This window comes from Pogona vitticeps, chromosome 6, assembly GCF_051106095.1.
Source record: "Pogona vitticeps strain Pit_001003342236 chromosome 6, PviZW2.1, whole genome shotgun sequence".
Classification (NCBI taxonomy): Eukaryota; Metazoa; Chordata; class Lepidosauria; order Squamata; family Agamidae; genus Pogona; species Pogona vitticeps.
The window spans coordinates 90,270,684-90,294,985 of NC_135788.1; the positions used below are offsets into that span (position 1 = coordinate 90,270,684).

Sequence of the window (24,302 nt, forward strand, 5' to 3'; positions counted from 1 at the left end):
GGCATTATGAATAAATACACTGGCAAGGGGTTTTGGGAGGATGGGAATGATGCTTGACGTTTCGGTAACCTCATAATGCAGATTATTTTTCTGCTCTGTCACTTTGGTCTCAATTTTTTTATGTATGGGATCAAAGAGCAGGCATATCAGTTTTCCTCACTATGCAATATAGAGGCATGTGCACAACTTCATTGTGGTGGGGATGGCCATGCAGTCAGCCCTACCTAGCAAGGTGAAAGACAGGGGAAAAACCAGGAGGAAATGCAAACCTGAATCCTGGAAAATTAGTTTCCCCACATGGTTCAAATGCTCCCACTTACTCTCCAGTGGCACTGGATTGCACCATGGGGACCCATACAGCAAATGAGAGAATGAAAGGAGCAATATCAGAACATTTGTGATCAAAAATTAAGTGGGGCCCATAGGTTACATGTAAACCCCCAATAAAAATCCCCCCCATTTTAAATTTAAAAAAAAAAACCCTAGAAAAACTGTTTTTACTTCATAGGCTCTCTAATGGCTCACTCAGCCTTCTCAAAATAAAAACAAAACCTAAAGTCCCCATTTGAGCTTTTCTTGTCTACCTTTCCATTCCTAGATGAGGACTGAAAGAAAGGGAAAGACCTCAAGCGCTCTAGAAATTACTCAATGCTCTTTTAACCTCTAGATGGCACTAGAAAATACCAGCCATATTTCTAGACTGCAGTCAGTGAACTTTTTTTTTGAACACATGGGTACAAGATATAGAGAAGTGTATCTTTTAATTTTTCTTGGGGGCTTTGGGGAAACAAATACTCTAACTCCAAATAAATTGTTTCATTGATATAGTTAAAATAAGAGAATAATTTTACACAGCAATTTCCATAAAACAGTGGCATCCTGTGGCACCTTGTCTTATTTAGGATTTATGAACCTGGCAGTCCAGGAGGACATTATGAGTAACTGACCTTGTCTTTTAACAACCTGGGACCATTTTGACCTATTTGTGCAATTTGTGGTTGACACCTGTCTCCAGTTCTGGATAGGGACCCTGACACTTTAAAATATCCAGAGCTAAACGAAAGTGTCCAATTTTTGCTGCCATGCCTGTATTTCAGCTCCCTTGCCATACCCTTGGTAACTTGTGCAAATCCTGAAACATTAACCTATTTCTGTATCAGATATTTAAGCCTCTTGTTTGCATTTGCTATCTAGGTTGCCGGTACCATGGCAAGCTGTACTAAAGATCCAGGTAGATTATCCACTGAATGGGGTGTATCCTGGAATTCTGGGGTTAGACACACTCATCCTCTGCTCAGATTACAAAATGCCCTGATGCTCATGAATGTCTCTTTGACTGCAATATCTCTTCTTCTGAAGACACAATTCTTCACTTTGAGGGTCCCAGTACCCATCTGAAAAGGAATTCCTGCATTCCTTGGGGCTACAGGGGCCAAAACATAAAACAAAGTAGCAGATTAGAAGTGATTGGGATAGCAACAGGCAAATGGGAAACATTTGTTAACAAGACCAGTTGGGTTCATAAGAAGAAAGAGCAGGGAATTGGGAATCAACTAGGAAGCCATATACATTGGGACCTCTTCTTCTTATAAAGGTCTCCATTGTGCTTTTATATGCAATCAAACCAAGGAGATGCTACAGCAATCCATGTTTGGGTTCAGTTAGCATCCCTTAGGATAGGAAGGGTATTATGGTAGATGATCAATATGCTGTAAACGTTTAGTCTGGAGGAAACTGGAATGATGCTGACACACACTCTTTTTAATATTCATCCATCTACTCAATCTGACCTCTGCAGCACTTTTAAATAGCCCCTGTGCTTCAGAAGTAGTAGTTTGAAGCAAAACAGAAGAAAAGATAGCATTGCACCTTTAATGTTAAACTGAATGGATCTGGCCAATTTTCAAACCAAGGTGATAATTTACTTGTAGAGAAAATAATGTATCTGGTGATGTTTCCACAAACTCCAGATTAACTAAAAAGGACATTTTATAAAGGACTCTAATGATATAAGAGCTCTGCTATCAAAAAAACAGAGTAGTTACTTGTGTCATTTCTTATTTAGGGCCACATGTCTGTTTAAATGGGATACATCTGAACACATACTGTGATATAAATCCTACCATATCTGCAGCCTGAATAATTGATTAAAAGCCTGGAAGAGAATATCTGTGGAACTGCTTTTATAACTTTAAAACCCAGTTCACAGCTTGCTTTCAAAACTTGGTCTCTTAGTGGTAAAAGATGCCTTTTTAAAAGGACAATTAACTTGACAAGAATTTTATGTTCAATCATTTCATACAATTTCAGAATCAGACATCTATTTGTGTGTGTTTTTTTAAAAAAAGACTGGAGATTCTGCGGAGAGAGGAAAGGAAACAAAAGAAAATAAATCAGACCTGACATTACAGATTTCTAGCTTTATCATCACAACAATCTAGGAAGCCTCTGAGCCAACTGCTATGAAACACGGAAGAGAAACTGCTGAACCCTCAACATGAGCATGCTCAGTGTATGTGCCGGCACAGAAAACAAGGAAATACAGAAGCGCAGGAATCAATGTCTCACGATGCTGTTGTTTTAACATTCCCTATCACAAGGTTGATGGGGGTTTTTTAAATAAAAAAATATAACCCTGGGCCTTTTTTAAAAATCATTTTTCTCCCCTCTGGACAGCAACTGTAGGATTCAGTGTTCATTTTTTCCCCCTTTCTCAGTTATCATCCTGCCACTGACTGCTCCTGAAGGGTTTGTCCATCTTGTTGTTTCCATCATGAAAAGAACAGTTCTCTCCCTCCCTCCACCAAACAGCAGTTCTTCAGATGTGCGTAATGTTCCCCTTCCTCTCCCACCCATTTACCCATGACTTTTTCTGAGCATGCCCAGTAGGAATGGTTCATAATTATACCAATTCACTTACAGGAGGGGGGGGGGAGAAGAAAGATCCCACTGACTTAGATTGTCAGATCCACAGTCCTTCTGTTTGCTGAAATAAGGAGTGTATATATGTGTGTCTGTGTATGTACACTATGCCGTGTGTTTGTTTGTGTAGCTATGGGGCGAGAAAGGGGAACACAGTTCGTCCAGCTTCCCCTGCTTTGCTTTCTTTTCCAAGGCCCTTGTGAAAGACCACCACCATCACTTTTTGTGTGTGGAGATACTGGTGTCCACGGTTACTTCTAGAAGGGTAATTTAAATACTCAGTTTGGTGGTTTGTTTGTTTTTTTGCAGAAGGTAGACTGGCTCCCGCGTCATAGGATGATGCAACATCTGCAGAAGCGCTGTCTGCTGCCCCCCACAGATGGTGGTGGGGTCACGGGCGCGAAGTAGGCGTGGACTTTAATATTGGGCAAGTGGGTCTGAAAAGACAAACACATATTTGTTCCCATTTAGAAAAGGTAGAAAACTTGGAAAGGTAAGCACTACAAAGGTGGAGAGGAGGCTATACACAGAGTGACACTGAACCCATCGAGTTGCAAAGTAGTTTTCTGAAGCAGCAAAGAGGAGTTTTTAAGGAAGATGTTGAACTCTCCCTCATTATTCTCATCCCGAATTTTGTGTCACTAGAAAATGTATATATTTTTATTTTATTCCTATTCAACCACTATTTTACTTACCAGTGATGGAAACCACTTCATTTTGAAGGGGTTTCTAACTCTTTGAAGATTTGTGGGCTTTGTTGCAAATATGCAGATGCGGGAGCCCTGATATTGTCCTTAAACTTTGCATCCCATTATAGCTCTCAATGAATGTGAGGACAAAGAAGGTTGACTTGCCTCTTCTTATTTCATTCACTGAGCATATTGTATGCTCTCCAAATAGAGAAATAGTAATTCAACTTCTGCCTCAAAGGAGCCCCTCATCCCCAAAAATAGAAAACTGAAATTTTGTAACCTAAGTAACTTATGACCAGGATATACTTGCAGGTTGAAGCACAGACCTGTGCATAGTACTAATGCACAAACCTTTCACTCTTCACTGAATATCTGAGATGCAACTGTACATTGCCCTATATGTTCAAATTTCTCTTTAGAACCATTAGGTGATTTTAAAAAGGCTAGTTTTTAAATGGTAGGCAAGATAAGTGTACAGTGGTGCCTCGCATAGCGAGGTTAATCCGTTCCGGATTAACCTTCGCTATAGCGAAACATCGCTAAACGGAATAAAAAAAGCCATATGGCTTGAAAACTCACCGTTAAGCGAGGTTCTGCCATAGCGCCGCCATTTTCGCGCCCTCGGTAAGCGAGGGCAGGGCGCGAAAATGCGGCGCGGACCTTCCGGCGGCCATTTTGGAACCGCCGATCAGCTGTTCTCCCCCGCTTTGTTATGTGATATTCGCTAAGCGAATCGCTTAGTGAATATCGCAAAGTGAAAAATTGCCATAGGGGCCATCGCTGAGCGAATGCTCCAGTGATGGCCCAGAGCGCCTCATTAAGCGATTTCATCGCTCAGCGAGGCGCTCGTTAAGCGAGGCACCACTGTATAGTGTGGAATTCAGCTGTCTAGATGGTCTCCTGCACAAACATGTGCAGCTCTTGTGCTTTCTTCCCCAACCCCTACAGTACTGTATTGTCAAATCCTTTTGAGTTTAGCATGCCTTTAGCTTCCTTAAGTTTTGCACCCTAGAAATCGAAAGTATATTCCAGGCCCAGTCCTGGCTTAGTTTCTTTTGTTGAATCTGTATCTATGGCTGCAGATTCACCAATACATCCAGAGTGGACCAGAGTGAAAAAGGCATGCAATTTATCCTTCCTCCAGAAAGAGCATTAAGATTTGCAGACGTCACTGCCTGCACTTGGTCAGAGCTAAAGATGGATCCCATGTACTGATTATAGAAAATATGCTGATTCATGAAGGAGCAAGATCCAAAAGATGGCTAAGGAGCAAGGTGGGAATATATATAAATAGTGAGTAAGGTGCCATGTTGTTAGACCAAGAAGTATAGTGGAAAGGATGTGCTCCATTTTACTATGGAACTGCTCAACAATAGCTATTATAGGTTTGAAGGGGCACTTAAGACCAAATAGCTTTAAAAAACATCTGCTTCCACTGGAGATTAAAGCTTCCAGAACTAGCTTGTTGATATAGATTGACACAGCAGCCTACATTTTTGTATTCTCTTTAGGGTCTGGCTATGGGGTCTGTTGTGATGAATTGGCTCTGAAAACAGGAAGGATGGGAGAGGGAGGAGCTGAGAGAGGGTGAGAGGAAGAAGGTGAAACCAGTTCAGTTATGTCTAGCTTCTACAGTTTCTCAGGTGAAAGTTGCCAATTATTTGTAGGCTTTCTTAGCACTCCAGAGGTTTGGAAGCTAACTTCTCTACTGGTATTGCAGAGGACTGCATGAAACCACACCCCCTCAGACCCCAGATTCTCATCTACTATGGAATGCAACTCAGAGGCAGGGCTTAAATAATAACCCACCAAATTTGCTTGGTGGCAGCTTGGGAAAAGAATCAACAAGCACAGGAGACAGAATGTACTTGTGTCTGGTTAAAAAAAATGAATGTACTTGTTTACCCTGAGTCTCTTGATTCCAGCCCGTGAAATCTGTTGACAGTCATACAATTCTATTCTCTCCAGGCTGTGACAGCTCTTGAGGTGTTCCAAGGAGGCGTCTGTAATCAAAGGGCAGTTGTCCAACTCGATCACCTCCAGGCGATCATGGGCACAGGCACCATTGCCCAGATGGCGAATACCATCATCAGTGATCAGCTCGCAATGTGATAAACTCTGCCACCATGTCAAAAAACAAAGAAATAGCAGGAGGTATACACAGAAGATTTACTATACAGTCCTTTCAAGATTCACAGCTTATCTTGCCTAGGAGGGTAGAACCTGACAGATACCTAAATTATCCCCAGTGATTATGTTCCAAAGAAATTCTTCAGCACAGTCTATGACTGTAAAACCAGTCTATTCTATGGGCTCTGGCTGCAAATATGCTGAACACATGTATGCTATCCCCATGAGACAACAGCTCCAGTTTCAGTCCCACCACTGCATAACATGCTGATCCCTCTGCCTGCATCAGGCTCCCCTTCTTTCCCTCTGTTTCAACCACAGCTCAGGGGTTTAGGTATCTGGCCATGGAGCAAGAGATTGGGAGTTTGATTCCCAATGTTCCTCCTTGACAAGAGCTGGATTCAATGATCCATAGGGTCTCTTCTAAGATTATTACTATAATCATATGCTTTATCTGACCTTTGCTTTCACCTCTATATCATTTGTGTTATTTGAACAGCAATAATACTTAGAGATTGGCACAAACTGCTGGTTCGGTGGTTCAGCACAGTTCATTTCCTGGACAAAGAGCTGAACCATGGTTCGGTGCCCTGCCCCCCTCCAGGGGGTACCCACTCAGCAGCAGCGCTCCATCTCACCTCCTCCAGACATTGCATCTGAGTGGATACCCCCTGGAGAGGGCAGGGTGAACTACAGACCACCTGTTTAGCCAGGAAACAAACCGTGCTGAACTGCCGAACCAGCGCTTCATGCTGATCTCTAATAATCATGCTTAGCACTACTTTGTGAGCAGCAAGGAAATCTAATATAACATTACTGAAGTAATCCTTACAGTAGCCTTAGGAAGCAAATATTGTCTCAGCAATGCTTACAGATGGAGGAACTGAAGCCAAAAGATGGTGGTTTGCCCAAGGTCACCTAGTGAATTCATGGTTAACATGGGATGTAAATGCAGGGAACTTTCTGGCTCAGAACCTACAAACTCAGCCACTAGCTAAAAGCTAACTTGGCTGGGCTCTGTTGTTACCAAATCTGCTGCTCTGTTTACGGATTTCACTATACAACTGAACAGCAAAGCACTTAAGGATTCATTTATTAAAGCACCTTGTTCAGATGCTGCAGTTGCCATTTTAATTGGACCCACAACACTGTACCCTTTTAATGTTCCCTAATCACTGAAAAATGTACAGCAAAGTGCTTCTCCAAATTATGTCTCTGCTACAGCACAGTTGAAAGAACAAGATCTGAGCTTCTGGCTTTGGATAAGTTGTACCATCTTCTCACATAAAAACCCAAGACTCACCAAAACTTGGAGCCGTGGACAGTGTATAGAGAGCTGGATTAATGTGCTGTCTGTTATCTGAAAGAAAGCAAAGTATACACTTTAAAAGGTGAAAATAGTGTTCCTACGAAGAATTTCAAAACATATTATATCTGTTTTGCATTAGTCCTCCTTTAAAACTGACATCAATATTTCCAGCAAACCTGAGACAGATTTTCCTCAAGAGACAGAAGACTGTGAGCAGTGTTAAATTAACACTGCTCACAGTCTTCTGTCTCTTGAGGAACTTCCTTCCACAGTTGGCTGGTTGACAGGAGGAAAATGCTCAGAGGAATTTGAGTCTCACTCCATTCATTTAGTATCTCTCTGGGGCAGAAGTTAAAGAAATTATGTTTTTGGAGCACATTCACCAAACTCCACCAGCCAGCCTGGGCAGTGACCATGTTGGCTAGCACACTCAAGAACATATAATGCAAAAAGAACTTTTCCATTCTCTGGGTTATCTGTCACATGGGTACATATCTGTGCTCTGTAAATTTTAGTTACCTAGAGTGCATGCCATGGTGACTTCATAGCAGGAACTCTTGCAAACAGTGACCAATTAGATAGGGCAAATCTTGCTAGTATTCAGCAAAGCATCTCTTAAGTTCTTAAGCAAGAATGTGGACTCAGATCACATAAACAAAAATATATTAGTCTTGGCAAGAGACTTTGAGTGTGCTCTCTTGTTTTGTACATTTAAAATATATTGGTAGATCATGGAGAGACAAGAAAGAGAAAATCTCCACTTCCAAACTTGATTCAAAGCATGAAGCCCTCATCCATATTTCTTCTTCATTCTGCTTATTCTCAGGTTGAGAACAAAAGAGAGCAATGTCAGGTGGTCCACTTATCTTATTTGAGTTATAAATCATTTCCCTGCCTTGATAAGGCTTAATTATGAGAAATACTAACTTTGATATTCCCCTCTTCATCAGGCATGTTTTGATTTTCCCTAGGCTAATGGCTGCTGTGAAGAACAGCACCTCTGTACTGTCTCTTCCTCTCTCTCTTATGTATGGCAATGGAGCAGAGTATTAACGGTAATGTGCAGTAGCAGATCAGACACATGACATACACAGCAACAGAACAGACACCCTCTCCCCACTCCAACTCCACATCACTGCAGGTAAACCTGCTCCCTTCTTGCTTGAAATGGTCAATGATGTGGGTGGAGAAACTCTCTGCACTACGATGCCCATGTACAAAATTATCACTGGGCAGATTAATGAAAGAACGAAGAAAAGGTGCAGTCATTAGCAATCGTTCAGAGAAAGGTGTCATTCAGAAAGACACTTTTCACCTTACCACTATAGGAAGTTCATGAACACCTTTTCTTGGGCGTGATGAGTATCTAAGGTTCTTATGAAATGGAAACCGCAAGTTGCCATTTCTAGTATTATAGAAGCAATGCATGCTCCCAACTTTAATGTTTGTGGTAATGTGGTAAAGCTTACTTAAGCAGCCACATTTCTTAATGAACGATGACATGTTGCAAACCACAGTCCAAATGACTGGCCACATTTTTTTAAAAATAAAGAATGGGATTGCTGTAATCAGACATAGATGATGCAGATATAGAAATACATAGGTGACATTGCAATTACCTGAACACACTCCTCCAGATCCATTTTTTCTAGCTCATGACAATTCTGGAGAGAAAAAGAGAAAAACAAAACACAGAGAACTAATAAATACTCACTTTGTTTTTCAAGGCCTGAATTGGTCAGCTTTCCTTTTATTAATATAATATGACTCCAGGCTAGTTCCACTTACTTCAATGGATAAGCTGGTTGAAAAATGAGGCCAATCTGTACTTTAAAAATAAACATTCTTTTCTAGGATCAGAGTTTCAAGTGCAAGATGATCCAACTGCATATAGTGCAGTACTTTGCACAGAGATTTTAGAGGAAATTCATTTTGCTCAGCAGATATCAAGCTGAATCTACTCTATTTTACTACACCCTTACCCCAATCCAGCTCTACCAAAAAATAAAATAAAAAAAAAATTCCCACTCAGGATAGATTCTGTAGAGTTCTGGTACTTCCAACAGGATTACTCCAATGACACAGCCTTTCCTAATATTTGGAACTTCTAATATCCTGGTATATGGGATTACAACCCCCAAAATCCACATCAAACAAAACCAATGATCAGTCACGATGAGAGCTGTAGTTAACTTTATTTCAGAATCATGATAGGGACAGGTTAATCCAGAGATATGAAAGAGACCTATTCTGGAGGGCTGCTGAGGATGGAGGTAGGCAGAGAATGATGGCCATGATGGGAGACAGGGGCATGGAGTGTGCTAAGAGTCATTAAGTTGATTCTGCTTTATGGTAACCCTTTTCAAGTTTTCTGCATATAAAGTACTCAGGAGTGGTTTACCAGTTCTTTCTTTTGTGGGAAGCTCTGCAACCATGTAACTTACCCAAGGGCCCACAGGATGGCTTCTCTCAGGAGACAGAATGTGGAACCCCAATCTCTGCCTACACAGCCAAGTGGTCCAAACCCAGTGAATTAATTAATTAGATTTGTATACTGCCCGATTAGCGCAAAGGACTACTCTGGGTGGTTTATTATTTATTTATTTATTTATTATTAGATTTTTATCCCGCACCTTCTAGACAAAGTCTACTCAGGGCAGCTTACATAAAATCATTCATAAAATACATATACAGTTAAAACAACAATTTATATTAAAAAGATTAACACTGGTCAAGATGGAAAGAAATAAGGAAAACTAAATAAAAAGAAAAATCAAGTATTGATAGGAGGAAAGCCTGCTTAAAGAGCCAGGTCTTTAATGGGCTCTTAAAAACACCCAGCGAGGGTGCCAGGCGAATCTCTGATGGCAAACTGTTCCAAAGTTGAGGGGCCACTGCCGAGAAGGCCCGATTTCTTGTTCTTTCTTTTCGGACCTCTCTCAGCGTTAGGCCCCTCAACCATCTTTCCTGGCTATGACGAGAGACTCGAGTAGATCTAGGTGAGAGAAGGCGTTCTGCTAAGTATTGAGGTCCTAAACCATTTAGGGCTTTATAAGTCATCATTAACACTTTAAAATCAATGCAGAAATGAATGGGCAGCTAATGCAATGCAGCCAGAACAGGAGAGATATGCTGGTATTTTCTTGCTCCACTAAGTAGTCTGGCTGCCGCATTCTGCACCATTTGAAGCTTCCACATCAATCTCAAAGGTAGCCCCACGTAGAGCGCATTGCGGTGGTCTAATCTTGAGATTACGAGTGCATGGACCAGAGTGGTGAGGGCTCCACCATCAAGATAGGGACGCAGCTGGGTAATCTGCCACAGATAGTAATAGGCGGAGCAGACCACTGACGCCACCTGGGTTTCCATGGTGAGTGCCAGGTCCAGATGTACCCCCAAGCTGTGAACCTCACTCTTTGCGGTGAGAGTCACCCCCCAAAAGAGAGGGAGTTTCCCAAGCCGCTAATGGAGGGACCACCCACCCTCAAGACCTCCATCTTGTTCAGGTTCAGCCTCAACCCATTCAAGTGCATCCATTGCAGTACAGCCCCCAGACAGCGCTGAAGAGACAAAACGGCATCCACTGAAGTAGGTGAAAAGGAGATGTAGAGCTGTGTGTCATCAGCATATTGATGGCACAAAGCCCCACACCTTCTGATGACCCCACCTAACAGCCTCATATAGATGTTAAACAGCATTGGGGAGATGATCGAGCCCTGCGGAACCTCACAATTGAGACTCCACAGGGCCGAAACACTCTCCCCAAGCTGTACTCTCTGAGGACGGTCCTCCAAGAAGGATCAGAGCCAGGCAAGAGCCAGACCACTGATTCCCAGCTCGGAGAGCCTCCCCAGGAGGATACCGTGGTTGATGGTATTGAAGGCGGCTGAGATGTCGAGGAGGACTAACAAGAACATTTCCCCCTGTCAGCCTCCCTCAATAGGTCATCCAACAGTGCAACTAATGCCTTTTCTGTGTCATTGCACGGCCTGAAGCCTGACTGGAATTGATCCAGGGTATTGGTTTCATCCAAAAGAGCCTGAAGTTGATCAGCCACCACCCTCTCCACCAATTTACTGAGGAGGGAAACATTGGTGACGTGCCTATAATTGCCAATATTGTCTGCCGCCAAATTAGGTTTCTTCCTAATGAGTGTCTCCTTGAAGGCAAGAGGGATCTTGCCCTCCTGGAGAGACCGATTAATTATAGCTGTAGCCCATTCCATTGTTATAGGCCTGGCTGCTTTGATTAGCCAGGCCGGGCAGGGGTCAAGAGAGGAAGTGGTGGCCCGACAGCGATCAAGCGCTTTGTCCACCAAATCTGGTGTCACAGGCTGAAAGAGCTTGAGTCTTGCTGGGCAAGACGGAGCGTTGGACATCTCTGCTCGGTCCACAGTATTTAAAAAAGGAGAGAGGTCCCGGTGGATGGCCTTCACTTTAGCTTTAAAAATGCTGCAAATTGATCAGGTGAGATATTAGTCAGAGGCCCATCACCTAGACCAGTGGTTCTTAACCTTTGTTACTCGGATGCTTTTGAACTGCAACTCCCAGAAACCCCAGTCAGCACAGCTGGTGGTGAAGGCTTCTGGGAGTTGCAGTCCAAAACTCCTGAGTAACCCAAGGTTAAGAACCAGTGACCTAGACCAATTCTGGATAGATTGCGAACTATATGGAAGAGTTCCGCCTGCTGATTTGAAGCTTCGCTTATCTGGTTAGCGAAGTGTGATTGTCTAGCAGCCCCCACCTTAGCTAGGTAATGGTTAGTCACGATCCTGACAGCAATCTTATTATACACCGTCGGTTCATCTCTCCAGGTACACTCTAGCCATCTTCTATTTCAGTTTACAGTTCATTATCCAGCCAATTCAAAACCTTGAACACACCCCTTAACCAATGGAAAAAATTAACATGCTATGAATTGCTATGATATTTCAACAGTCTAAGAAGTTGTTTGCAAACCCCATCTGTCATGGTTTAGGTTATTAAGGCTAAAATGTGATTTATTAATGGGATTTGTAGTCATGGAATTTTGTAGAAGGAATCCATATTGGTCTGTGTTAGCATGACTGGATGCTTTGAGAAGCTGTTTCTCCTCGAGTGAGCTGGAATTTTCCATGAAGCTGCCTTGGCCAGATACAATAAGGAGCCAAGACACAACATCTTGACAAAGGACAACACCTGCACATCCCGTGGGAAATGAAGGTGGAGTGTGAAGAGACAGCCCTTTCCGCTGATTGGTTAACATCACAGAACTGTGGAGAAGAAGGGTGGTCCCAGCATGAAAGAAAATGGAGAATGGAGACAGAGAGAGAGTTTGGATTTTAGAATGATTTTTAGTATTGATCTTAGGATGGATTTTTGAGTTCCAAATGCTAGTTTTTACTGTTATGTTAAGATGTAGTTCAGAGTAAGGTTAGAGAAAGGGGGGCTATGCCTAGCCTACCTTCTAAGCTATTTTAGAGTTTTTTATTTTATTTTTGTAGCTGGAATTTGCTAAGATTCTAACTGCTTTAATTTATGGAAATGTACTAGAATGCTGCTTTTGCAACAAACTGAATATCTCTAAATTCTTTATTTTTCTAATAAAACAATAATTCTTACAATCCTAAGTTTGGTCACTTGAACAGCAAATCTGCCAGTATTAAGTGACAGGCCACAGAGATGCTACTTGAGTCCATTACTAGTCTGAGTTTTGTTTGTTCTCAATTAATTGCTTTTTAGAACAGACTTGGGAAAAGGGTAAGTGGTACTGTCTGGCTGGGTTACCTGGACTCAGCTGTTTTAGGAGTACACTTACGCCTGGAACCTCTCTGTTCAAGTATCAGGTGTTCTTTTAGAAGACCCTGGGTGCTCACACCATCCGTCCTGCCTGTTTCTTGCTGAATGTCATAGAACTTCCCATTACTCTCTGTGTGCACAACTGCTAAAACTAGGAACTGCCTTCTAAGCTCTCCTTCCCAGGACTTTTGTGATAAACATGCAGTTCTTCCTTCACTCCGTTCACATTTTAAAAAAGTAGAAAGGTACCTTGTTTAAATAGTACAGTACAATAAGGGAAGGGGCAACTGAAACCATGCATCATCACCTCTCAGCTCATTGCTCGTTCTCCCTCTCCACTTCACCTCTGATAACAGAGGCAAGAGGGAAAAAAGAAGGGCTGAAGCAACTAACTATAAGGAGTTGAAGAATGAGTGTGGGACAGCTTTTGCACTCATCTCTTGATTATTGTCTTTCCTGTTAAGGTAAGCCCCACACATTCCACATACTGCACTTCATATATGAACAAGGCAGACATGTGAAGTCCTTGTCGTATTTAATTTGGTCCTTAGTGAACTTTGCCTTCTTCATTCAGCTAGCTAGCCATGGAATAGAATGTGTCAGAAATGGACTGCAAGAGGCTACTGTCCTGAGTAGTTGAGTTCATACACAGTTATTAGGAATTTACATTTTAACAGTAATTGTTATATAACTATTTGAAACCCTCACCTAATGCAATTAATTTATGCCTAGCAGTGTAACATGTTTAAGTCACTTGCTACATTACTTGCTGCTTTCTTATTTTTCGAGCAAACTCTTAGTACTGATCAAAGAATGTAGCATAGCATTTGAAAAATTCTGCTTCAACTGCTTAAAAACGGTAAACAATAATTAGGAAGCATTATGCTAAAAAAGTAAAATATTCTGGCTCATTACGTCTGAAAAGTAACATTCTGAAAGGTAATTCTATCACCCTATTACAAAAAAATCAAACCACTACAGGCAAATAGATCAATTGTAATCTATTACTCCCACGTTCTGCACTCACAGGAATGCAGGAAAAGAATCAGGCACTTACTCGAGCTAGAGTTGTAAAGCCTACATCTGTGAGTTGAGAACACCGAGCCACTTCCAATATTCTGTGCAGAAAATAAAATACAGTAAATTAACCATCTTCGCTCTTCAGATCCCATTTTTGAAATCTCATGACCATGGTGAATGTGGCTGAGAATTCCCTGGGTCACATACTTTTAAGTAATTGGGGACATGATACCTGCCCAGCTTCCTGGGCTCCTTCTGTGTAATGACTATCCTATTGAACACATTTAGGAGGAATAAGCAAAGCCCATTAAGCTCCTGAAACTAAATATTTATTTGTATCTTTGAGATTTCTACTATGTTTCCCAGCAAACATCCTAAAGATTTTATATAGGAGAGAAAAATCATTATATCTCTTTATTTTATTTGCATTATACCTCTCTTTATCTTATTTGATATCTCAGTAATTTCCCTTCTCAAACACCAACAATGCCTCATACCTTGTGGGGTTTCAGAGAATCTAAGTCCATCTCTACTGTCACTTTGGGAAGATCCACATGGTGGTTTTTGACAAATGAAGCTAGCTTTGGAAAGGGATGTGTGGACCGGTAATAAAACTGTTATGGATTCTGTTCTATTTTGTTCAATTACAATTTTGTACTTTTTAAAAGTTACTCTCTTAAAATTCTGTGGTAGAGTACGTAAATATACACACATATATGTAGAAATACATAAATAAATAAAATACAGGGACCTGACTGGACCTAAAGTCCTGTTGATACAATAACAGTGACCATCACTATTCTTAGTACTCAGTTTACACTTTACATAAATAGAGGTCCTTGTGTGGAGAAAAAAAATCAGACTGCTTGCACTACAGTCTGCTGCAGAAGCAGTTTGACTCTACAAGATCCTGGCCAAAATTCTAAGGCCCAACTGCTTTCATGAACTGTTGATCCTTCTCACATTACCCATTTTACCCAGAATACATTACAGGCAGCCCTCTAGATTAAAGCTTACTTACCTTAGCCGTGGACAGTTTTGCCCTAAGGCATTCAAGATGGCGTCAGTGATGTTGGCACAGCCAGAGGCGCACAGAGATTGTAACTTGTGGCACCCTCTACATATTGTAATGAGGCCGTCATCTGTTATTTGCTACAAAAGGAGGGGTAGTCGAAGTGGTTAATAGGGGAAAATTAGAGTTAGGATGGTGCCTTTGGACATAGCATCACTGCAAACTCTAAACTGCACACTGGCTAACCATGCACAAACCATTCTGTCAGTAAAACACTGAATGAACAACTAATTGGCAACCGCCATGACAAAAAGAAGGATGTCAACTACAGCCTCCTAAAATCAGCTTCTTTTCTAGGCTAAACCATCCATTTTTGGATATTTTCAGAATATTTTCCTACATGACAAAGAGATGCTTCCTCTTCCACTTCCTACATTAATTCACATACACAGATTTCTAAATACATGCAAAAAATTAAATTTGGAGTCAAGGTCAGCACAGTGTTCCAATCCAACAGAAAAAAATCTCTAGCAAAACTTTGAAAGGCATGCTCAGATCTGGGATTTGCTATACAGTTTGGACTGATTTGCTAATATTTGCTAAAAGTAAAAACATCAGGGCTAGTTTGGGAGATTTCAACATATCAAAATGATATTCAGTGTGTGAACAGAGGGTTGCCAACTTATAATTTTAAAAGCATTTGGTAAATCAGCAGCGTCTAGGGCGTTCTTAGTGAATGAGGTTTAGAGAGTTAAAGCCAGAGCCCAATGGTGGAACCAATGTAATACTTCAAAATTTCCTGGCTCCAAACAGCTGTCTTCCTTAATACAACAGATGATACAAAGTGTAAGAGAAAAATGATAAATGGACAGATAAAATATATGAGACATAACAACCTAAGAGAAATGGGAATTTGGGCTAGATAAATGGCTGTGATTCTAGTCACACCTTAGAAAATTTCTTTTTTTGGACTACAAAATCCCTCTGCCAGCATGGCCAGGAGATTCTGGGAACTGTAGTCAAAAAACCCAGGTTTTCTAAAGCCCTGATTCTAATATGCTAAGGAGAATGAAAAAAAAATAGAATAAGTCATGAAGGACTAGTACACAGTCTAAAAAGAAAGGTGAGAGACAAATGTTATTGAAGCCTTGTGTCCCATTCTAAATGTGGAGAAAAAAGTTGCAGTTGTCCAGTGGTATAGGAAAAAAACTCTTATGTGCTCAGAAGTTCTAATTATTATATAGGGCTCCTATATACAATTATATGTTCTTGGCACTTAATCTCTGTTACGCTGGCATGAAGTTGTAACAAGAGGATTTTGCCCAATGTATAAAGAGAAAATCTAGGAGTATCCCTCCCCTGAGAGTGAGCGATCCAGTCCCTGTTGACAGTGATCCCCCAAATGGATGACAACCCCTTACAGAGGTCTTTGCAATATGCAAGTTCTCACATATATTCCCACCCACTATTCTGTGGGTATTGTGTTCTTATTACATAAGATGAAATAAGATAATGATTGCAAATTCTTGAAACCAGCAGGGACAATATGAAGTGCTATAGGTCTGGGGTCCCCAACCCCTGGTCCATGACCTTGGCAGGACTGGACCACAGAGACAAATCTCCCGCCCCTGCACGTACGCCCCCCCATGCATGCACACAAATACACATGCCCCCACGCATGCATGGATGCCCCGCCCACCCGTGCGCACGATCCACAGTTTGGAAAAGGTTGGTGACCACTGCTATAGGTGACAAAAACACTTCTTGGGGTGTGGGTGTCCTAATGCACAATTCAGTTTACATGCCAGGCTGTGCATGTGAAACAAATGGACTGATGTGGACCAACTGCTTACCAAGCACGTCTGCAAATTCAAAGTTACCAGTTCAGGACAGTGTGCTCCAATGTACTTGAGAGCTTCATCCTCCAGCTAGAACAAAAATATGTGAGAAAAGGAAGGGGGGAAGAGAGAGAAGCAACTTTAATAAGACCCACTAAAAACCTATACTGAGTGTTCCCTCTCTTTTTAAGGAGTAGCATTCCTAAAATCCCAGATTGCTGAGAGTCTCATTTTCTATTTTAAAAAGGGAAGGTTCCGTTTCTGACAGCCCAGAATAGTTAATGGGACTCAGGAGTAGCTATTATGGCTTCAGAGCTGAATAAAGCAAAACCAGCCAGCCAAGCAAACCACTAGCATGACACCTTTCACAGAGAAGGTAAAATCTGAAGAAATTGTTTGATTGCTAGGTCCCCACCCAACCACAGAGGCTATTTTTGAAATGTAGTAGTCCCAGAATTTCTATGACAAGGTTCTTAAAATACTTTGCCTTCCTGTAACTTTCTAAACTCAAAAAACTCTCTCCACCCGTGACCCATGTTTACTCAACTGAACATACTAGCTCCTGATCTTCTTCTGGTACAGTGTGAACTTGTTTTTCTTTTTTAAATTATTGTGCATTTCATATTGCAATATCTGATTAACAAAAAGAAAAAAATATGATTAACACAAATAAAAACTAATTCTTAAAAAATTGGTCTTGTTGTGGACATGTGAACATGGTGTTTCTGAACTTTATAGACTTACATAGGGAAGGATTTCTTTGACATGTTATTTCCCCCCTGCAACCTGTCTGAGCTTACAGGTGGGTTTGAACATGTTTATGAGTAATCTGGAAAAAGGCAAGATTACTCATAAACATATTTGAACTTGCTTATTTATGGGTTCAAATGTAGGTTGCAGAGAAAATGTGAAATGTCCTAGAAATCCTCCCACTACTTATAACAAATTGCATATAGGTTTCACATAAGATGTTTGTTTGAAAGGGGGAAAAATTTCCTTGGCTAAAGCAAAGACTGATACTGTAACTCATAAATAACACAAGTTATTTATGTTACCAAAATGTTACAGATGTCTTTGAAACAAGTAGAACAGATGGCAAATAACTGACAACAAGAGCTTTCTTTTTGTCAGTACATTTTTCTCCTTAGTACTGCTTAAATAAGGGGAAAGCTCTCATGGGAGGGTGATGTAAGTCCTAAGAAACAATCCAATTTCAAGAAAAACAGTTCAAAATCTCAGCCAGTAGCATAAGGAAAAAGTGTGACAAATGGCAGAGGAAATTCCAAATACCAATTCATATGGTGGATGAAACACAGCTGAGAGAGGTTCAGGAATCCTGCCCAGGAAGGTGCCATGGTATGAGGGCAGAGTTTCTACCAGAACATTTAACTCAAATCTAGACGTTTCTGAACAGTTTTGTGCAGCAGCAGAACAAGCTATATGTGTGAGTGAAAGAGACTGATGTGGATGAACATCCTGTTTCAGGGCTATAAGGTGCTGTTTGTGACTAGATGCCAATTATTAGAACTAGTATGTAGGAACCTTGGTATACTCCTAAGCTACATGTATCAGTGCTACATACACAAATATGCAATATTAGAATTTCAAGGCCTATACAAACTGTACTAAAAACGTATTTGCAAAAATCCATTATACGGGAAAAGCTTCTTAATCATGAAAGCAGAATGTATCACTTCAATATTTTGCCTTTCCCCCCTATTAGGTAAGGCAATGTATTAAATCACTGGTTTTTAACCTTGGGTTACTCAGGAGTTTTGGACTGCAACTCCCAGAAGCCTTCATCACCTGCTGTGCTGACTGGGGTTTCTGGGAGTCGCAGTTCAAAAGCATCTGAGTAACAAAGGTTAAGAACCACTGTATTCAATAACCTAAAGTTATAGGAGGAGTTGCAGGTATTTGGGCTGAACAAAGTGCAAAAAGGTATGGTCATCAGCTACCTGAGGTCAGACACCATCCTGGCTGGTATGACAGTGCACAAAACATTTGTCAGTTCATTGTCCAGCCTGCCACCTTTTAAGATCCTAATATTCGAGTGTATCTGGCAAAACTTTGATGAAGTCACTATGTTTTAAAAATATAGTGGAAGTGGGAATTTCTTAGCTGACCATCAGCCATAACCAATCCTCCTCTGTAGAGTAGCAGGAAATTTTATGGGTATTACGGTGGCAACAAAAGTCTTCTTTCCTTGATCTAAAGTAGATATCTTACATTAGGAGTAAAACGTTCCTATCCTAAAAAAAAAGCCACTTATCATAATGTTTGTGTGGCTAAGATTAAGATACACAGAGCTTCTGTTCCATCATGCTACTGTTCAAATAACCCTGCAACGCACTTCTCTTTTCATCCTTCCCTAAGCTTAGAACTGAACAGTAAGACAAACTGTGTTATTACTACTATTGTTCTTTACAAATCCCCACCCACATACCATACCATTTCTTTCTTCCTGAACATTGTTCTCTTTCTTTGGTCCCAATGTCAGATGTTTGATGCACGTTCACCTGGCTTTTTCTTTTTCTTTTTCTAAAGTGACTCCTATCAGCTTTTTCTGCAGCTCTTCTGTTTCCTCTGAAGACCATACCTGCGTGCAGCCTTTAAGAAAGAGTGCTTTGAGTCCACCGCAGCCTCTCACTAAAGCCTGGATGCCATCTTTTGTTACTTGATCACACCATGAGATATTGAGCTGTTCCAGCAGAGGGCACCCCTCACTTGCGACATGAAAGGAGAGTGGGGCAGGGAGAAAAAAGTAGTGAGATTAATACTTACTTCAAGGACAAGGGAAATCCATCCCTTGTTTGTCATTCATTTCTTTAGCCTATGAACACTCTGAGCATGTCTCCTCTCTTCCCCAGAGTGCAGCCCCAAGGAGAACTATCTAAACCACAGAGACCTGACGGCAGCTTTAGAGGTCATGTGGGAAAACTAATGGAGAGAAGGCCTGGACAGCTTGTGTACCTTGAATTATGGTTCTTCCACTTAAAAATAAAAATTCAAGCAGTGTAGGAGGGCCAGGGAAAGCAGAAAAGATATGGAAAGCAATAGGGAGACAAGGAGGGCTTCCCATCTGAATGGATACCAATAAAAGACTGCTCCATTTGAGACCTCCTCTGGTTATTGGATTATGCCTGCAGCACACCTGTCCAGAAGTCCTCACATTTACTCCTGAGACCAGGGAGCAGTATCCAGCAACCTCTTCAAACAAGACTAAGAAATAACCAGATGCCTCTTTTCTCAAATTCCAACTCTGCTCAGCTCCCTCATCACCAGCCAGAACATGGTAAAATGAAGAGTGTTCATCACAAAGGCATAAGAAATTTCCAAATCAAAAAGGTTCTCTGTAAGTTTAGGAATCCTAGTTGAAGTTAATAAGGATTATAATAAGGATTATGGAAGTATTGGCCTCACCTCAGTGCTTTGAGGGACAGGTTGGTTATAGAAGTGCAAGAAGCCAGATCAAGGTGCCGCAGTTTGGAACAGAACTTGCTAAGGCTAGTACAGGTACTAGAAGAGAAGAGAACATACATAGGCTCATTGCTCTGGTTTTAAAAACAAACAAACAAACAGAAGCAGCAGTGGTGGAATTGAGGGTGCTTCCAGTCAGAAAATTTCTCACACTGCCAGTAGAGATGGGCACAAACTGCTGGTTCAGTGTATCTGTGGAGATTCTTAGTCATCCAGGTGAGGTTATCTGGAAGCTGAGTCATGGCAACTGGACTTCTTTCTTATTAGGTTGAAATGTTATGCTACTCCTCCAAGTAGCTTCTTCAGTCTGAAGAAGCTACTTGGATGAATAGAGAAATGTTTCAACCTAATAAGAAAGAAGTCCAGTTGCCATGACTCAATTTTCAGATACGCTGGTTCAGTGGTTCCTTTTTAAATTTGAACAAATGTTCGGCACTTCCCAGCCCCACTTTCTCTGGCAGATACCCACTCAGAGCTAGGAAGCTCTGAACACCTGTTTGCATGAAAAATAAACCAGTGGGTTGTGCCCATCTCTGTCAGTCAAATGATACTATGTAGCTATCCCATTTTTTCTCTATTCCATGGATATTCTCAACTAGTATTTTATGGCAAGAAAAAAGAAGCAAAGAGTTGTGGGGGGGAAATGGGTGGATTTGAGGAGATGCTATAATCTGCAACCCCTTTAAAATTCTGTGTTTAGCCACTTTCTGTGAACCAGATGATTTGCAAGTACATTAGATGGTTAGGATATGCTCAACTTGTTTTTTTTTTACAAAATTATAGTACTGTTAAGATGATACATGGTTAAGACAGTTAAATTAAACCTCCGTTTTGAAGCCCAGAAACATTGTGCCATTTGAGTGTAACCTCTGAATCCATTGTTCTTTAAAATGGACATAGAGGACTGCATCTTGCATGCAGACTACAGACTTCACTATGTGAAAGTGAAGAAAGCAGCTGAGGGCAGAGAAATGAAGAAAATGAGACCCATTAATTATTTACTCTCCCTGCCCAGATCCTTTGGCTTGTTTTGTCTCCCCAATCATTCTTAGATTTTAAAAAAGGAATTGTTGTTGTGTTCTGTCAAGTTACTTCCAACTTTTGGTGACCCTATGAATGAGCAATCTCCAAAATGTCTACTCCTCAACAGCTCTGCTCAACTCGTCAAGCCTGTGATTTCCTTTAGGGAGTCAGTCCATCTCATATTTAGCCTTCCTCTTTTGAGGAAGAAATACACTCATATATAACTATACTCCAAGCAATTGAACAATTAAAAAGAGAGAGAGAAGGTAAAGGAAGAAAAGGGGGAAACTGTTTGTAAAACTGCAATTAGGGACAGTCTTTTTGTATTTAAAACTCTTTAAGTCTCTTTTGTGTAATTTGCGTTCTTCTGGAGATTGCAGGAAAAAATACCCTGTAAAAAGAGAGGTATGAATGGTGCAGTAAAGTTTTATGTTCCTTTCATGTTTCTTCTTTTATGTAATTTTCCAGTCCCCTTCGTACATCAAACAGCCTGCAGATTTTTCACTCAATAATGTTGTGGAGGCTCTCAGCAACCCAACAGAATGTCCACATGCAGTGAGAATTTTGAATATGAAAAAGGCCTGGAACCCAATGGGGAGTGCTCTTTGCTTCAGTTGTCTTTTGTGGGATTTTCGTGTGCTGGGCTCCTGGTGTCATACATCTTGGACTATTGCCTGCCTGAACATTCATCTTGGATACTTTCCTTTTTCACCTCCCTCCTCTTAATTTTTTTTTTTTTTTTTGGTATTATGTTTCCATTTGGGGGGGGGGCATGACTTTTTGCTGCTATCAGAGTGCCACTTTGGGATTTATTTTGCATTTCCCCATCTCCCAGTTTCTTTGGGGACTTATTTTTCTCTCTTGGGGCTTGTGGTGGTTCTTTCCTTTCTTGGGTTATTTTTCCTACTGTCTTGGTCTCACTCTGGATCCAGAGAAGAAAAGTAAAAGACATAAAATGCTAGAGGAAAGAGAAATCTCCCCATACCCTAGTTGTGTGGTGGAGGGGCTTTGATAGTGTTGGCTTGCTTGTTTATCTTGGTTTTTGGGTCAGGAATGTATGTATGTATTTTGCCACCCTGTGGGGTAGGGTGGGGCTTACTTGTCTGATTTTTTTAAAAGTGCAATTTGGTTACTCTCTGAAGGTGTATATCTGCGAGGTGTTTTTTTTTTGATGGGGAGTGGTTTTCTTTACTTCTGTGGGCATGTGTGGGACAAAGCAATTTATTTATTTGAAATATTTCTGTCCTATCTTTCTCTCAAAAAGAACTTTCTTACTTTGCCATGTGCTACTGGGCTGTGTGGGTGGTTGTCGTTGCTGTTGGTTGGCAACTCTGCCGTATTTCTCTCCTTTTGTTCTCGGTCCTGGGTTGTTAGTAGTTGCTTTAGTGAGTGGGTATCTCTGTGGGCCAAGCAGCCAGTGTACACCTGCCTGACTACTTCTCTACCTTCTTTCTAGTGTGCTGCCAGACCCAGTGGGTCTGTTGTGTTGGTGGCACTAAACTCTGACTGTTGTTTTTCTCTTTTCTTAGGAACTGTTGCCTACTTTTCAAGTAGACTAATTCTCTGTTCCCTTGCCTCTGGTTTTTGAAGTACAGTGGTGCCTCAATTAGCAATGTTAATCCGTTCCGGAAAAAAACATTGCTAAGTGATTTAATTGCTAAGCGATATTAAAAAGCCCATACGAATGTATTAAAACGTGTTTAATACGTTCCTATGGGCTAAAAACTTATCTTAAAGTGAAATTCCTCAATAGCGGCGGCCATTTTGGGTGCCTCTAAAGTGAGACAAAACAGCGGCGGCCATATTGGAACCGCCGATCAGCTGTTTAAAAAAGTTTGCTTTGCCATAATCACTTCCCTGCGATCATCACAAAGCGAATTTTAGCCATAGGAGACATCACTAAGCGATTGCTCCAGCGATGGCCAAAAGTCCATCGCAAAGCGATTTCATCGCTCAACGGAGCGATCGCTAAGCGAGGCACCACTGTAGTTTTAAGGGTTCTTCAGGGCTTATGGGCTGCCAGAAAACATGGAGAAACATGAAATGAATGACCCCAAAAGGGCTTTCCCTTTTATGCATAATGAAAGGACACCTACACACACACAAACATGAAAACAAGAGGCACCCTCTAAAAGAAACCAAAATGAAATATAAAAAAAAATTGCCATGCATATCCCTAACTGCAATCCCACATATGTTTTGCTCAGAAATAAATCCCCTTCAATTTAACGTTTACTCTTAAGTATGTGGCATAGGAGTATAGCCTCAAATAAGTAATGTAATATTTTCGTACTCCAAAACAAATATCACTTACGCATCTGTAATCTTGGTGCAGCCATTTAGATTCAACACTTCAATATTTCTGCAGTTCTGTGCAAATGTCCTTCATGGCAGAGAAAAGGTACAACACTTTTCAGACTTATAATGACACACATTTTCTATTAATAGTATTTGACTTGTAAAACATCTCTGAAGGGTTGGGGTGGAAGTAATCAAAGGCAGCAATACAGTATTTATTTTAGTGGTAATTTGCAGATAGTTAATAGAAGATAGTTAATGGAGGCTTTTGAGCAAAACAGAAACACTGGCACAAGCAAGTTGAAACTACTTCTTAAAGATATTGGCTGTGATGTACAGAATTAGGTACACATGGAAGACTCACATAAGGTACAGCAAAAGGGAGTCCACATATACACTAAGCTGTTTCCAACAACATGCCCTACTTATAACCCACAGCCAGGCACTAGATTCATACCCTGCTAAATTTCCAAATTTCTTTTTACCATTTTCTGAAAGAGGGTTCAACAGAAGGAGAAAATTCCAGGATACATGTGTTGTATGTCTGACCAGGACTCAGGAGAACAGGAGTCAAATTCTCAATTAACCATGAAGTCCACCAGGCATGGGGCAGTGAGTGCCAACCTCACAGGTTGAACATTCTTACAAATACAATTGCATTCAGAAATCTTTCCTTCTAAGAGTTTGTAATTACCTGCAGGTGGGTTAGCCATAAGAAACTGAATGTTTTTGAAAAGATCCTATCTTCCTGATAGGTAAAATGTTCCATACAGGAAAACCAAATGTGCACATCTACTTTTA

At 41.0% G+C, this 24,302-nt stretch overlaps 1 protein-coding gene across 2 annotated transcripts in view; it reads right to left on the reverse strand.

Moving 5' to 3' along the window:
- Positions 1 to 2,264: 2,264 nt before the first annotated feature.
- The window catches only part of FBXL20 (F-box and leucine rich repeat protein 20), a 101,362-nt gene continuing 79,324 nt past the window's right edge, over positions 2,265 to 24,302 (reverse strand). For both annotated transcript variants that reach the window (XM_020799243.3, XM_020799245.3), the window contains 10 exons: positions 23,518 to 23,586; positions 20,124 to 20,219; positions 19,300 to 19,426; positions 16,716 to 16,790; positions 14,872 to 15,002; positions 13,888 to 13,948; positions 8,673 to 8,717; positions 7,048 to 7,104; positions 5,520 to 5,732; positions 2,265 to 3,359 (listed from right to left, as the gene is read on the reverse strand). In XM_020799243.3, the coding sequence (XP_020654902.1) occupies positions 3,252 to 3,359; positions 5,520 to 5,732; positions 7,048 to 7,104; positions 8,673 to 8,717; positions 13,888 to 13,948; positions 14,872 to 15,002; positions 16,716 to 16,790; positions 19,300 to 19,426; positions 20,124 to 20,219; positions 23,518 to 23,586 (982 nt within the window). In that variant the 3' untranslated portion in view covers positions 2,265 to 3,251. The remainder of the gene's footprint in view (positions 3,360 to 5,519; positions 5,733 to 7,047; positions 7,105 to 8,672; positions 8,718 to 13,887; positions 13,949 to 14,871; positions 15,003 to 16,715; positions 16,791 to 19,299; positions 19,427 to 20,123; positions 20,220 to 23,517; positions 23,587 to 24,302) is intronic.